Source organism: Mangifera indica, chromosome 15 (assembly GCF_011075055.1).
Source record: "Mangifera indica cultivar Alphonso chromosome 15, CATAS_Mindica_2.1, whole genome shotgun sequence".
NCBI lineage: Eukaryota > Viridiplantae > Streptophyta > Magnoliopsida > Sapindales > Anacardiaceae > Mangifera > Mangifera indica.
The window spans coordinates 4,256,498-4,272,150 of record NC_058151.1 but is presented as its reverse complement, the minus strand read 5'-3'; the positions used below and the strand labels follow the sequence as shown (position 1 = coordinate 4,272,150).

The 15,653-nt window shown below is 31.3% G+C and overlaps 2 protein-coding genes across 2 annotated transcripts; one reads left to right on the top strand and one right to left on the bottom strand.

Annotated features, from left to right (window-relative positions):
• Positions 1–3,078: 3,078 nt before the first annotated feature.
• Positions 3,079–3,849, bottom strand: LOC123198351 (blue copper protein-like). The gene is made up of 2 exons (XM_044613043.1): positions 3,637–3,849; positions 3,079–3,545 (listed from the first exon to the last, which is right to left on the bottom strand). The coding sequence occupies exons 1-2, from the start codon at positions 3,794–3,796 to the stop codon at positions 3,163–3,165; spliced, it is 543 nt and encodes a 180-aa protein (XP_044468978.1). The 5' UTR covers positions 3,797–3,849; the 3' UTR covers positions 3,079–3,162.
• A 6,741-nt stretch (positions 3,850–10,590) lies between these two features.
• Positions 10,591–13,668, top strand: LOC123197240 (ras-related protein RABD2a-like). The gene is made up of 8 exons (XM_044611436.1): positions 10,591–10,756; positions 11,528–11,600; positions 12,200–12,247; positions 12,336–12,383; positions 12,602–12,673; positions 12,773–12,928; positions 13,033–13,136; positions 13,310–13,668. Exons 1-8 carry the CDS (start codon positions 10,743–10,745, stop codon positions 13,404–13,406), a joined length of 612 nt encoding a protein of 203 aa, XP_044467371.1. The 5' UTR covers positions 10,591–10,742; the 3' UTR covers positions 13,407–13,668.
• Positions 13,669–15,653: the final 1,985 nt, after the last annotated feature.

Below are 15,653 nucleotides of genomic sequence, written 5' to 3'. Positions count from 1 at the left end.
GCAAAAAAAAAAATTGTGAGTCCTAACTAAAGTGGAAGTCATATTTAAGGCAGCCCCCTCCAAGGTTTAGCACTGATTTCCACCGCCTTGGCTTAGAGAAAAGAAAGAGTAACATTCCAGAAACTAGAGATTGAAGAATTAAGGGTGCTCGAAGTCCACCCAAAAACTTGCTGCGAGAAACAAAGTGTGAAAACTGCAGGTTTCATGAACCTGTTGGGCTGGACAGTAGGCCATGTTTTAGCCAAAAAATCTGCCTTTTAGGGATACTGACGAGCTTTTGGAGGGTACTTAATGGGACTGTTGCACGTACTCTTGAATGTGATGTGTTTGAGTAATGAGTTCAGATTGGATTTCTAGTTGAAAATTAGGCTGCAACTCGCTTAAGAATCAATCTGTAAAGAGAAATTATATATGATGGGTCATGCTTTGGCCAGAAAATCTCCCTTTTGAAGATGTCGACGAGCTTCCGTGAGGTTCCTTGTGAAAGTGCCACACACACTCTTGAACATGATGCATTCGGATTGCAAGTTCATATTGGATTTAGAGCCAAAAAATAGGTCACAAATCACCTCGAGAATCAATGTATAATTTCTTTATCATGGCTACTAATTTTAATTTTAAAAAAAAAAAATTCCTTTGATGCTGCCGCAAATAGGTTTTGAAATAAAGTTTTATGTACGATATGGGAAATCATGTCAAACTTTAATTGATTTTGGTGATATACAACCAAATTCCAATTGGGGTGAATCGTACGTTTACATATTGATTTGTACATTTGAATACGACTGAAGATATGTCATATTTCGAAAGAAAACATGACTTAGGAATTATTTGAATTGCGATAAGTATGATTAAGATAGAAGACACATTGCCAAAAGATACTCACAGGGTAGATATTTAAAGGAAAATTTAATACCAACATAAGATAGATCCTTGAGGGGTAAGATACACAAGGGAAGGAATAAGATTGATATGAGAAATACTCAAAGGGTTAGACACCCAAGGAAAAGGTTTGATTCAAATATGAGAAAGATGCCCAAGGGTGTAGATACTCGAGGGAGAGAATAGATATGATAAAGAGAGAGAAAATCCTAGATAGAGAATATATTGGACTCGAGATAAGTCTGAGATTGTTTTGAGAGGTTGGGTATCAATAGAGATCGAATATCCCGTTGAGATTTGAGATTTTCAATGCCTACAGTACATAGAGATTAAGATTATTAGGCTGATAAGGGAATACCTGTGATTTAAGCATACTCGTAGATAAGTTAATGTTTGTCAACTGGTGTTATTAGATTGAGAGATACATCAATGTAAAGATTGTGGGTCTATCAATCGGCCAGAACTTCCCAGGGTATAGATAGTCTGTTGATTTTGAGGTCCAAGACTTACCACAATATAAAAAATCCATTAATTAGAGGTCCATCGATTGATTTAGTTAAGATTGTGAGTCTGTTGAACAATAATGAGTGATTAGACAACCAAAACTAGGGAGAGATTACATAGAGAATGGTCGCAAGAATGGGTACATTAATTCTTTGAGATTCGAGTTAGATACCGACAACCAAAAATCATAATCAAGATAGTCTAGGTTAGTAAAGGAATGAGAAATAGATTGAGATGGTAAGATAGATCATTCTTGTATACTGAGTTTAATACTCATTTCATTCCTTTGCATTTCACAAGTGACAGGATTAGAAGTGACAACAATAAGATGGCGATTCAGTGATGGAGCGTCATGCGAGAGATTAACTCATAGACATAGACAGTCTAAGATAATGATTGTTATTATGATATGATTATATGATAAATTTGATTTAAAATTTCTAGTACATGAATTTATGAGATTTTATATTATTTGCTTAAGAATTATTCTGTAATGATAGTATTTATTTGCATAGAAAAGACTTGAGGAATTAATTGAATTAGATGAAATGCTATGTATGTTTGAATTGAGAATATTGATTTTAAATTTAAATGACATCAAGCGTATAAAGATTTTAGTAATACTTTACCTTAAAGGATAATATCCAGATGGAGGTGTTATATACAGTTTTTCCCAGATTTTTCCCGAGTATAATCTATCAACTCACAATAAACACAAATATTGTTCAGATCAAACGATTCTTCACTATTCATCCAATGCACAATCCATGTACGAAGTGCCAATCTTTACACTTTTCCAACAATCCATAACACAAACTACGTACTCTCCGTAAACAACAAATTAGAATTACTTTTATTCAATATACACAATTATTTCCATATTTCAACCGAACATAGGAGTCCCAAAGAGCATAAGGTTAACATAAAATCAAAGGCTTAAAGAACGTATCCTACTTACCTCTAAATCCGATGAAGACTAACACCTATAATCTGGACAGTCTCAAATCTTCGATCTTGAGCCGTTGGGACAATCTTTTTGTGGCTAAGGTTTTACTTTCATGAAATATAAAAAGGGGTATTGTTAATACCCAGATAATGGTCTCTTTCTACAGAATTTTTTACTAGATAATCATTAAAACAGACATTCTATTCTTCGAAACAGGCGTTCCTCCCCTTAAAAACTTAGGATGCTCGTTACACTAGTCATTCGACCTAACTAATATGGAACGGGCGTTCTAATCTCTAAAATGACTATTCAGCCCTCTTTTCCCTTTTATTATAACTCAAACTCAAACCTGTAGGTATTATGTGATCTCAGTCGTTCCACTGATTTCTTAATTCTCATTAGGATGATAAATAGTGTTTTATCTTTATTACAAAACGGTGAGTTTCATCAAGTAATACTAATGGCTTTAAATGATGCCTGACCTTCCATTAACTTCTTTCAATTTCTACCTCTTTATTCTTCTCTTTTGTATGAAAAAAAAGTGTAGGCATATTCCGAGAGTCGCCATTACTAAACCCTTCTTTTAAAAAGGAGGTCACTTATTCATAATATAGCATGCACGAATTCGTAATCTTTAGTTCTTTATTGATGTATCCAAATACTTAATCCCTTGTATAGATTTTCATTATTATTCACACAATATTTAAACCTCTTGCCAAGTTCAAATACAGGATAAATAAGAATGATTTTATAAAATTCTTACTCATTATTTTATCCCTTTAATTTATTATTGAAAAATACGGAACAACCCTGCAGGTATTACAAAGCACTTACACCACCCACAAAATAGTAGCCATAAAACCCAGAAAAGCTACTAAAAGGGAGCCCCTCCTACCATAAGAAAACTCGGATGAATTAGAAAAATCACTTGGAGCATTTTTGGCCTTTAAAGAAGTTCGTGGAAGATTACCCTCTGGCTGTGCTTCAGGCGAACTAATCGGTGAAGACGCATCACCCTCCACAATCACTTGAAGCTTCATTCCACCCAAGCAATATAACTTGTTCCCACTGATAAAATATCTCTTACCCGGCTGTGTCAATTGAACCGTCCTGTTTCCATTTGAAAATGTATTCAAAGAATTGCTTGTATTGCATGCTTTAAAGCTTTTTCGTTTTACTTCACACACGCTGTCAGATGATGAATATTGGAACACTACAAAAACGACAGAAACAGAAAATTTTTTAACCCTTTTCATTGGCATTGAAATCTTTTTATTTGTTATAACAGAAGGAGATAGACTTACCAAGGGTATCGCCAACATTAAATACTTTGTTCTGTGCCCATGATTCAAGATCAGAGCTGATATCCCAGCCGGAGGTACCTCCCACAATATACGTCGTCGCATTGGTTGTTAATGCGATGCTCAGAGTGACAAGAAGATAAACCAGAAGAAGCTTAACCATGTTAATAAGAGATTGCTGATTTTTATTTTGATTATGAGAGGATGAAGTTGGGTTCCAATAATATATATAAGGGGTCCTATGATTCAGATGAACTAACTTGAAAATCTACAAATGACTTGTCGTTGTGATATACCCATTGTCTAATTATTAAAAGATTGAGTGGAAGACTGAAATTAACATACTTGATCTGCCACTTAACATTAAATAATGTCTTTGCATGATGTTGTATTATAGTTCTGTAAGTTACGAATGCAGCAAGAAGGCATTAGCCATTACATAAAATTTATGGGTTTTTTTTTTTTTCCCAAATGAATGATGTATGAAATGAGCTTGATGAATGATTTCGTCTAAATAACTCAGTAATTAGGCCGTACAACATTAAGAAAGCATGCTGTTGTTTTTAGGTAATAAATGGAACATGGTATCATAATATGCAATTCTTTTTATCAAAATCTTTCGTTGTTTAGATATTAACATTTGCGTTTAAGGTAAACTTTTGTGCTCAGAAAACTTTCCTATTAAGAAAGCAGGCTGTTGTTTTGCTTTTATTTCTTCTTCACAGAGGTTAATTTCTGATAGAGGTTTGCTCTCAAAGTTCAAGAAAGTGTTTCTTCGATTCTAAAAGATCATTTTTGTGATAGTATTTGGATTATTTTATTTTATTGAAGGATTTTACAGTTTTAATTCCTCTCTTTTGAATTTACAACTACCCTAGTCAAATATCTAAGAACAATTTGACCATATGGCTCACTGTGTTTTAACTGAAATTCTTTTCATCGTTTTAGTTGAAACTTTCTTTCGTTCTCTCTTTCTTTCTTTCTTTCTTTCTTTGTTTATTTATTTATTTTTGGAGTGGATAATTATTATTATCATTTCTATATATTCCCTTAACCTTTTAAATTAATATATAAAGAATATGCTTTGATTGAAGATATATTTTTTGTCAATGACTCATCTTCATTACCTACAGAATTTATGAAATATATGGAAGATTTTTTCATGAATTTAGGAAGCCATAAATGTTATTTTATTTTAGCCAAAAGACATATAAGAGTGATGAAAACAATTTACGAGTGTGATACCTTTGTATTAACCAGATTTTGGGGCCAAAATAGGTTTGAAATTAAAGGAAATTTCATAATATTGCTTGTAAAGGACTCACATGGTAATTGGCAATGTCAGCGAGAAGGTTTGAAATTGGAAGGTGCTTTGACTCCTTTCACCCAAAAACATCACATTCACCTACCCCCACCAAATTAATTAGAATAAGTTAATCTTCAATACCATGTAAAACATGGTGGATCGCCAACCGCAGGATATGTGTTTAAGCAAGTTAATTACTTCTGGAATATCGCTGGCCATATATGAATTCCATGCAACTGGTCAGATCGAGACATCTTGACGGAAAAAAAGGATGACAAAACGACGCCAATCAACAAGAAAGGCCAAAGGACTTACTGCCACCCAATGTTTAGTCTACTATTAAACTATTACCCTCTAAGTTTTGAAAATCTAAATATTCATCTATTATAGTCATTTAACCAATAATATTTTAAAAATAGCATGTTATCTCATTTTCTACCTTAGTTTAAAAAATTAATAATTTTTCCTACCTAAAGTTCTAAAAGCTTACCTTTTCTCTCCAAGGGTTAAATTTTTTTTTTCTACATTTTCCAACAACCTTCTTCATTTTCATTTCTGTCGCTCATTTTTTTCTACTCTCTCTCTCTCTCCCTCTAGACCGGTACGAACACGTTTGAGATGTTTCATGTTTTCACCAAGTATTCAAAATGTCAACATACATTGTTTGACATTGTCATTAGAAATTGGGCACTGGGTGTCAGAATATTCAGATAGACATTCGAGATATTAGGAAAACATTCGAAATATCGCAAAGAGATTGGTTATGGAACACTAACATATGTTATGGATATTTAATGATGTTTTATGTTTGGTGTCGAGAGGTCACTTACTTACTGAATGTGTTTTACTCACTATGTTCCTTTTGTGGTTTTACAGACAGGATTATGGATCAATGGGACGGTAGGGAAGCTAGTAGGTCAACTTGAGATATTGCATGAGGTAGGGGCGATATGTCATTTTATTTGTGGACCTTTTTACTTTATGTATTTATGTTGGTTTTGTTTTCACACTTGATATTATAAATTTGGTTTTCAGACACACTGATTTAGATTGGGATTATTTAACGTTATTTTAATTGATGTACTTTTTTGAATTGTGAGAATTTTATTGTAGTGTCATGCTTTAATTATTTGTTGATTGAATTTTGAGAAAACATTTGAAATACTGCAAAGAGGTTGGGTATGGAACATTGATATATGATATGGATATTTAATTATGTTTTATATTTGGTGTCAAGAGATTACCTACTTACTGAGTGTGTTTCACTCACCATGTTCCTTTAGTGGTTTTATAGATAGGATTGTAGATTAGCGGGGAAGTGAGAAAGCAAGCTAGTTAGTTTGAGATATTGCATGAGGCAGGGGCGATATGGTCATTTTATTTGTGGATCTTTTTATTTGATGTATTTATGTTGGTTTTATTTTCGCATTTGATATTATGAATTTTGTTTTTAGACACACTCTTTTAGATTGGGATTATTTAATGTTATTCTAATTGATGCACTTTTTTGGTCATGCATTAATTATTTGTTGATTGAATTTTGAGAAAAATTTTTAAATTAGCATATCTTTTTTAATACATATTTTGGGTAAGGATATGTATTTGAAGAGAAGTGTTACATATTTTTAATTATAATACTATTAGTTACGATATATAGAAAACTTTAGAATAAGTGTAATTGATATTTTACCTTGTGGAGGGTGAATTCATATTTTACCACAATAAAACTATGCTACACATTTTTGGTATACAATTTAAATACATAGATGATGTATTATCATGTGATCGAATGATTTTGAATTAAAGATAAAATAATAACCAATCACATAATGACACATCACCTATACACTAAATTGTGTATCAAAATTATGTATACATATCATTACTTATTTTACCATGTTAGGTGTAAATTGATATTGTGAATCCTAAAATTTAAAACCCTAAATTCTTAAAATCATGAAACCTCAAACCCCTAGAACCCTAAAACCATTAAATTGATATTCCAGTCACGAAAGTAGTATATTGATATTTTTTATAATAATATTTGGACATTATGCTTTGAAATTTTCTGGTTAACTTTAGTTATGAGTATTTCTCTAATGCGATTGATCAAAATTGTGAGTCATGTTTAGGTTTAATATGGAGGGGAATGGATATAAAGTGATGACAATATAATACAATATGTTAGAGGTCAACAAAAAATGGTTAAAATCCGAGAGAACACAATCTTTGACTGATTAATCCAATTGTTGAGCTAACTTCTCCATATCGATCAAAAGCAAAACAACATTTAGTTAAACATAAAACCAAGAATTCTCAACAATGACACACCTATATAAATGATCAAGATGTTAATTGTCTTAGTGATATTCTAGTTTTTGTGACGTTTTCTCGTAAATTTGTACATGCATTGGCGAAAACCACCAATTATGATGTTCAACAGCCACATCATGATGTACAAGGATTGGAGCAACATTATGATGTATAACATAATGATTTACAAAGGATCAAGTCGCATAGTTATGTAGAAGATAATAATGACGATTTACTAGGGGTTTAAAATGTCAGGATCAATAAGAAAAAAAAGTTGATGATAAAGCATGATGTCAATGTACTAGATACTGCAGAGGAATGGTAAGTGGCAACAACAAAAAGGTTTTGAATTAGAGTGTCTATGATCATGGGGATGAATATATGATATTCCTATCAAAGAACCAAAGTTCGAGGAGCAAACACATGTTAATTATAGTATAAGAGGTATGATTAGTTTCCATCATACAAATCTGATACATTGTAATGCAAAGCTTGATATCAAGAATGTGTTAGGTGGTTCATTTCATTGGTTATCAAATTTTCTCGATGAGACATCAACGTCTACTACTTGAGGAGTATAGAGAGATGGATAGTTAAAGTGAATGATATTTTCTCAAATAAAAATATTTTTGCAAGATGCATTCGACCAACATATTATAAAGAATGGAAACCAATACGGAGTTTACAAGTCAACAAAATCTAGATGAGAGATCAAATGTCTCCATAAGCAATGCAAATGGCATGCATGGGCAATAAGGTTAAAAGTGATTACTTTCAAATGCATCATTTGGATACTCAAAAATATATTCAAGAGATTAGACAATGTCACATCATAGGCTAGTTAGGGCTAGGCCTTTGGTCAAGTATTAAGGATGAGGTTTGTATTTATTGATCATGTGTATCAACCTAAGGAAATCATTATCGATTTTGGCGAGAGCTATGAAATCAATATATTATATGCACAAACATGATGAGCAAGAAATTAGACATTACAAACAAGGATGTTGTATGAAGTGGCATTCTTAACTTTGTATTGTGTTTATATACATATAAATTAGAAGCATGGTGTAAATGGTACAAATTAAAGAGTAGATTAATATTAAAAAAAAAAAGCCTCTACAAGTAGTTTGAATGGTAAAAGAATAAAATGCTAACCCATAAAGCATGAATTTAAACCTTCGATTATATATCAAAATTAAACTTTTGACTTAATATAATAATTGTAAAACAATTGTTACTATTCAGAGTAACCTACTTCTAGGTTTCAATAGAATAAGAAATTGTCAAAGCAAAGATTAGTGGAGAGAGAGAGATAGTATCCAAAAGTTGTATGATTGTTGGTTTCAAGGAAGAAATGAATTGATAGGCAAGAAATTAAGAAAGCCTGAAACAGTTAGAGAAAAAAAAAAACAATAAGAAATGGGAATATAACTCTAACATTTTGTTAAATGAAATCTTAAATATTATAAATAATTTTGGATACTCACAAGTTTACCCAATTCACTCACAAAATATAAGTATTTTACAAGCATAAGTCCAAATTTTACAGATCCAAAAACCTGGAATCTATAGTAATATCTAAATGGATGCATTCTGCCCGTTTGTTACGTTTGGTGAAAAGTATATTCAATAAAATAACGGTTAAATTGTTATTCTGTTTAGTAAATTTTACAAGGGCTAAAAAACTTATTCCCACCCAAAGTTTAGTCTATCACTAAACTTTTACTCGTTAATTTTTGAAAATCTAAATATCTATCCATTAGTTGTTAAATTTAATAAAATTTGTTAGTATTAAGGATATAATTATCATTTAACTTGTAAAATTAAAAAAAATAAAATTTATCTCATTTCTTTACCTTAGTTTTAAAAACTTACAATTTCTCTCATAGCCTAAATTTTGAAAAGTTACATTTTTTCTCCTAGGATTTATTTTTCTTTTCTACATTTTTCGACCACCGAAACTGTCTCTAACTACCTTTTTCAGCTTAGTTTCTCTCTCTCTCGGTACTCTCTCTTGCTTCTTTAGCCTAGTCTAACATGAACTAAAGTATCTATTGATTCGTGGAGATGGGTCGATGAAGATGGCCAAGTTGACTCTCCTTCTCATTATGCTTCCATATGTAAATTCAACTGAATTGTGAGATGAAGGAGAATACCTCTCCCATATCATGTATGATGAAAAGCAAATTTGTCCATTTTCGACTCATGATGACAAAGACGAATTGACCCTTTGTCTTCATGCATGACAAAACCCTAGGAGGGATTTATGTTGGAGAGAAAGAGTTGAGAGAGAAAGAGAAAGGGACTAGGCTAAAAAAGGTGGCTAGAAAATGTAGAAAAGAAAAATAAAGCCTAAAGGAGAAAATATAACTTTTTAAAACTTAAGATGACGGAAAATTATAAGTTTTTAAAATAAAGGTAGGAAAATGAGATAAAATTTTATTTTTTTTAATTTTATTGGTTTAATGACAACTAAACGTTTAATACTAACGAATTTTGTTAACTTTAATAACTAACATGTAACTGTTTGAATTTTCAAAAATTAATGAATAAGAGTTTGACAATGAATTAAACCTCAAGTGGGAATACATCTTTTGATTGTTTTATAAGTCAATAACAATAATATTATATACACAACTTTATGCACAAATAATGACGTGTTATTATATGATTGAATATTGTTTTATCTTTAATTTTCAACTATCTAATCACATAATAACATATCGTTATTTATATATAAAGTTGTGTACATAACACTACTCTAAATCAACAAAAAAAGTTTTCATCTTTTTAGCATCAGTAACATGTAACATGTAAGCTAACAATTTTACCAACATAATTAGATGATGGGTAAAAAATCACATTTTGAAGCTTCTGTGAAAAAGTGAAAATGAAACAAACCAAGGAAGAAAATTACTGTTCTACCCTTGAAAAAAATTAAAATTTAAACAAAACATATACCTTATAACTTTGATTTAAAATTAATAATTTGCATTAGTTTGTAAGATAGAAGTATAAGTAATTAAAATATAATTTTTTCTATAGATAATCACTTATTCAAGTTGATGATATCTTTTATCTATATATAATTTAAATTAAAAAAATAATAATAATAATTAATATTATATGTGTTAATAATATATATAATTTTATACATAAATTATAATATATCGTAATATAATTATATAATTTTAAATTAAAAATAAAATATTAATTAATTATATGATTATATATTTTATTTATGCCTATAACTTTGTTGAAAATAATTTGACGAAATTGGTAATATCAAGTATGTTTGACCAACCCATTAAATGCCCTCCAAACTTTTCGTGAGATTGGTTTCTATACTCTTGAGGTTACCTTTTTTCGTGCCATTTGTTTGCTTCTCTTCTAAGTCCTAAGTTCCTAACCTCTACTTTTCTCTGCGAAAACCCGGTCCAATTCCTGCTGGGCCGGTCTGATTCTGTGCATAATCCTACCTCTTGCAGTCATGAATCCTGAATAGTAAGCCCCAGATCTTACAGATTAATTTTCATTTTTACTATTATTTTTGTTTCGTTTTGTTATTTTTTTTAAAGATCTGTGATGGGTGTTTAACAAAAGATTTTAATTTCCGTGGATCTATGATTATTTTGTGCTAAAAATTGCTGGGTATCTTTTGATTTATGGTAATCTTTGTTTTCATATACATGATCGTGTTTTTGTTTGCTTGTTGAATGATGTTCTTAAATGTGAATTTTAGTTTCGTTATTTGTTTAGATTGGTATATACATAATGATGGGTTTGTCTTTGTTACGGATTAATAAAATGATTTTGAGCTGAAGTCTCCATATGAAATGAATTTGTTTCAACTAGGTAGTCGTGATTGCAACCGTTTATGCAAACCTTTTTACATATATTTGAATTAGAAGCTTGATTGATCTATAAGAACCAGATTTGTAGACTGATCAAATTTTGTATTCATTGGTGCTTGATTGTTGTATTTACGTGGTGATTTCTGATGAACTGCAAATTACATGTGAACCTGTAAATTTTCTCTTGTATGGCTTAGTCTGTCTGAAGGATCATTGAATTGAGGGTAATTTGGATGGGTGTAGTGAAGAAAACATGAGAATCCGTTTGAGAATACATGTTGAAATTTCATGCTCGTTCAGCCTTATCAGGCTTATAGTTTGCACGAAAATATAAATTTGGTTGGGAAGAAAGTATTTAGAGTTCTTTTATTCTCATACTGAGTACTGTTAAGTTGAATATATTTTTTAATATTTTGTGCAGTGACTATTTGTTCAAGCTTTTGCTGATTGGAGATTCCGGTGTTGGCAAATCGTGTCTTCTCCTGAGATTTGCTGTAAGCTTATATAATGATAATCACTTACATTCACTTATCTCCTTTGATTATTGTCTCTGCTATTCTAGCATAGGTTGTCTTTTCCTTCTTTAAGAGCTTTTTTAAACTTTATCTACCTTTTTATTTTTTTAGTAGTGCATGTATCTCAGTTGAGATACAGAAAGTATCTTTGGTCACTTTTCAAAAAAGTTTTCTTGTTTATTTAAAAAGTAAGGGAGAACCGAATGAGATGCTTGTTGCATTTTTGTTTGGCTTGCTGCATTTTCTGCTGTAGCATGAAAACCAGTGCTTATTTATTATTTTACTATATTTTAATATGATCAATGAAAATGAGATGCTGTGCTTCTTTTGGTATATACATGCTGCTCACTATAGATAGGGTAGATCAAACTTCCATACTATGTGTAATATCTAATTTGTCATATGTACCAGTCATATGTTGGATGTTTTTTTGTGCCTCCAGTGATTAATTGAAAACAATTAATTAAAAGTGTTTTGGTTGCTGTTAATGAAGAAACCTAGTGCACTCTATCTGATTTTGTAGAGTTTATTTCATATGCATGTACTAACTTTTATTCTGATCTGTCACTCTTATGCAGGATGATTCATACCTGGACAGTTACATTAGCACAATTGGAGTTGACTTTGTAAGCATCAATAAGCTGTGTATTCAACTAAATATTATCTTGATTTGAAGTATACAATTCCGTTATGATATGTATTTCTGTTTTGTAGAAAATTCGCACTGTAGAGCAAGATGGCAAGACTGTTAAACTTCAAATTGTGAGGCCTTCTTATTCTTATTTGTGTTTCTTGGAATTGTTGATGATTTAGAACACTGTCTAGGTGGGATTTTGGCAAGTTCTCAATTTTTTTAATGAATTTTAAATTGATCCTTGTGTGTTTGATCGGTACTCATCAGTGTCTTATCTTATGTTTCTTACTGTTATTTTCATACAGCTAATGATCCTTTTTTGTCGGTTCTGGTTTGAAACATTCAGTGGGACACTGCAGGACAAGAAAGATTCAGGACAATAACTAGCAGCTACTACCGTGGGGCTCATGGCATAATAGTGAGTGTTATCTTTTGAGTTTGTTTTTAGTTCCATTGTCATTGTGTTCTGCTATCATAACTGATTCATCATATATTGACGCTGACGGATGTGTGGCAGATAGTTTATGATGTTACAGACCAAGAGAGTTTCAACAATGTTAAGCAGTGGTTGAATGAAATTGATCGATATGCAAGTGAGAATGTGAACAAGCTTCTAGTTGGAAACAAGTCTGACCTCACTGATAAGAAGGTTGTGTCTTATGAAACAGCCAAGGTAAATTGTTGCTCTCTTACTAATGTTGGCATATTTCTTTTACACACCTATGGGAGACTTGATTGACCGTATAGCTTTTTCTTTTTTTTCACTAAAATTCAAAGGCATTTGCTGATGAAATTGGCATCCCCTTCATGGAGACCAGTGCAAAGGATTCTACTAATGTGGAGCAGGCATTTATGGCCATGACTGCTGACATTAAAAGCAGGTATATATATAATATAAATCATTGTGCTTTTAATCCTTTCAAGTGTGACAATCTTAGAAAAAACTATTTGGATGTGACGGTCTTTTGCAAATTTTTACATCCCTATTTGATATGGTCAAATGTTTGTTTGTGGTTTCTTATATGAATGATTTGCCTGTAATTTGTTGTTACAGGATGGCAAGTCAACCTGCAATGAACAACGCAAGGCCACCAACAGTGCAGATTAAAGGACAACCTGTTAACCAGAAATCTGGCTGCTGCTCAACTTAGTTTGTTGTAGTTTGATCCTCCATGGCATGGATTAATATAGGGTAGCTTTTCTCAGTTGCTCTCCAGGGATCAGAGAAGAGTCTCCTTACCCCATGAACCATATGAATGATTTGCTCTTTTAAGTTGATCTGTAACTTATCGTGAAATTTCATTCTTTCAGTTCATATTTCTATTAAATGGCCTGTACAAATGATGTGTTGCTTGATAGTAGTGAATGTTATTCAATTATTATTATTATTATTATCATCATCATATTCTTCTATGTTAGCTGCCAGCAACTACTGATGTTTTGTTAAATTTGTGTTCCCCGTCAAAGTTTGGCGCACTGGTAATATCATTTTAATTTTTTGAGTTTACATTTTCCTAGCTGTCGCGGGTCTTCCTGCATTGTTTTATAGAGGGGATAATTAAAAGGCTAAAAGACTTATTTCCACCCAAGATTTGATGTATCAATATTGTTTTATCCGTTACGCTTTGAAAACCTGAAATGTCGTGTTAATGTCTTCTGTTAGTTTAGAGATTGAAGATAAAACAAGGCATTGAAGATAAAACAAGGCATTGTTCAATGACTTCTGTTTCATTTTTAATACAACATTGTGTCTTCTTGATTTTCTCCGGTTATAAAATGCACCGGTTAAGCTTTATCACTAATGGCAACCTCAACTCCGTTTTAACTCCCGCTTATCTGCAAAATAACCCAACAGCTGAAGAAGAAGTCTCTCAAGGAGGGTATGGTAAACAGAAGCCATTTCCGGTTTTTGAAGGGGAAAGCGTTGGCTTGAGGGATGAGAATAGAGAAACTGCAGCGGGAAAGTGCTTTGACGCAAAGCAATTTATAATGACTGCTGGGGCTTAGGCAAAATGTAATTTCGATGATAAAAATTTGAAGTAATAAGGCCTAATAAAGCTATAGAATCTACAAATATAAATAAAAAAGATTAAAAGAACTTGGTGGCTTCCCCGTGGGTAAAAGGATTTGAGCATTGAAATATAAGCCTATTAACTTAATATATCTCAGTTAAACTTGATTATGAGTTTAATAGATAATTTAAGAATGAACTTAATCTGATACATGGGTAGAATTTATGATCTTAATCATAGTTGTACAAAAAGAAAAATATTGAAGGCAACCGATTGACTTGACAGTTTACTTAAAGCCAAAAGACTTATTCCCACCCAAACTTTAGTGTATTCCTCCCAGAACTTTTATGTAAGAAGTTTTAAAAATTTAAATACCTATCAATCTGTTAAATTTCGTAATTAGTACTAGGTGTAAAAATGTCATTTATTAATTTTATTTAAAGAAAAAAATTTATCTTATTTTTTCATTTTAGTTTTGAAAAATATCAATTTTTCCTAACTTAATTTTTAAAAAGTTATTTTTTCACCCTATCATTTAAGATATCTATATTTTAAGGTTAATAGTCATTCTTTTAAAATTCAAAACAATATACTTAAACCCTTAAAAAATACATTATTTCTTTTCGATGATTATTTTTTCCAACGAATCACTCTAATACATCATCAACCCTATCACTAACAACCTCTTTTCTTCTCTGATGGTTTCCTGACAAGGCAACCACCCGTTGTCTAGTCAAAGTAGTCTGATGATGTCGCGCAAGTATGTGCAATCCGTCGTTGCCTATAAATAAACAAATATAATTATGCAAATAAACCCATCTCCTCCAAATTTGGTATCTTGGAGAATTGGACCCCGCAAATGTTGTTGTTAAAAGAATATGATAAATTAATTGAAGTAAAAACTTGAAATTTAATTATGTTACTCAAGTTTCTTTCTTTCTTTAGCTTGATTTCTTTCCATATCTTGTTTTACGCTTTTATTTCAAATCTTGACATAAATAGATTGATTGACATCTTTAAGAAATAAAAAAAAGAAAGAAAGAAGGAAAAGTTTTCGTTTTCGGGTACGCAATTTTTCATTTTATTACTTAACTAGAACATACCCTGCACAACAAGAATTTATCTACCTTAAAAGAACAATTAGATGATGCTTATAATATATGTTAATAATATTATCTATACGTTAATAATATTCTTAGTTTGAGACTTTACTTCTTTATAAGATCAAAAAATAGCCAAAAAAATTATCTCTTAATACGACACATTTTCTTTTCTGAATCATGATTAAATTACTGATATGATGAAAGCCACCTCTAAGGCGTACTTGAATGGCGAAAGAGGAGATATGCTTAAATTACTGATTTGATAAAAGTTACCCCCAAAGCA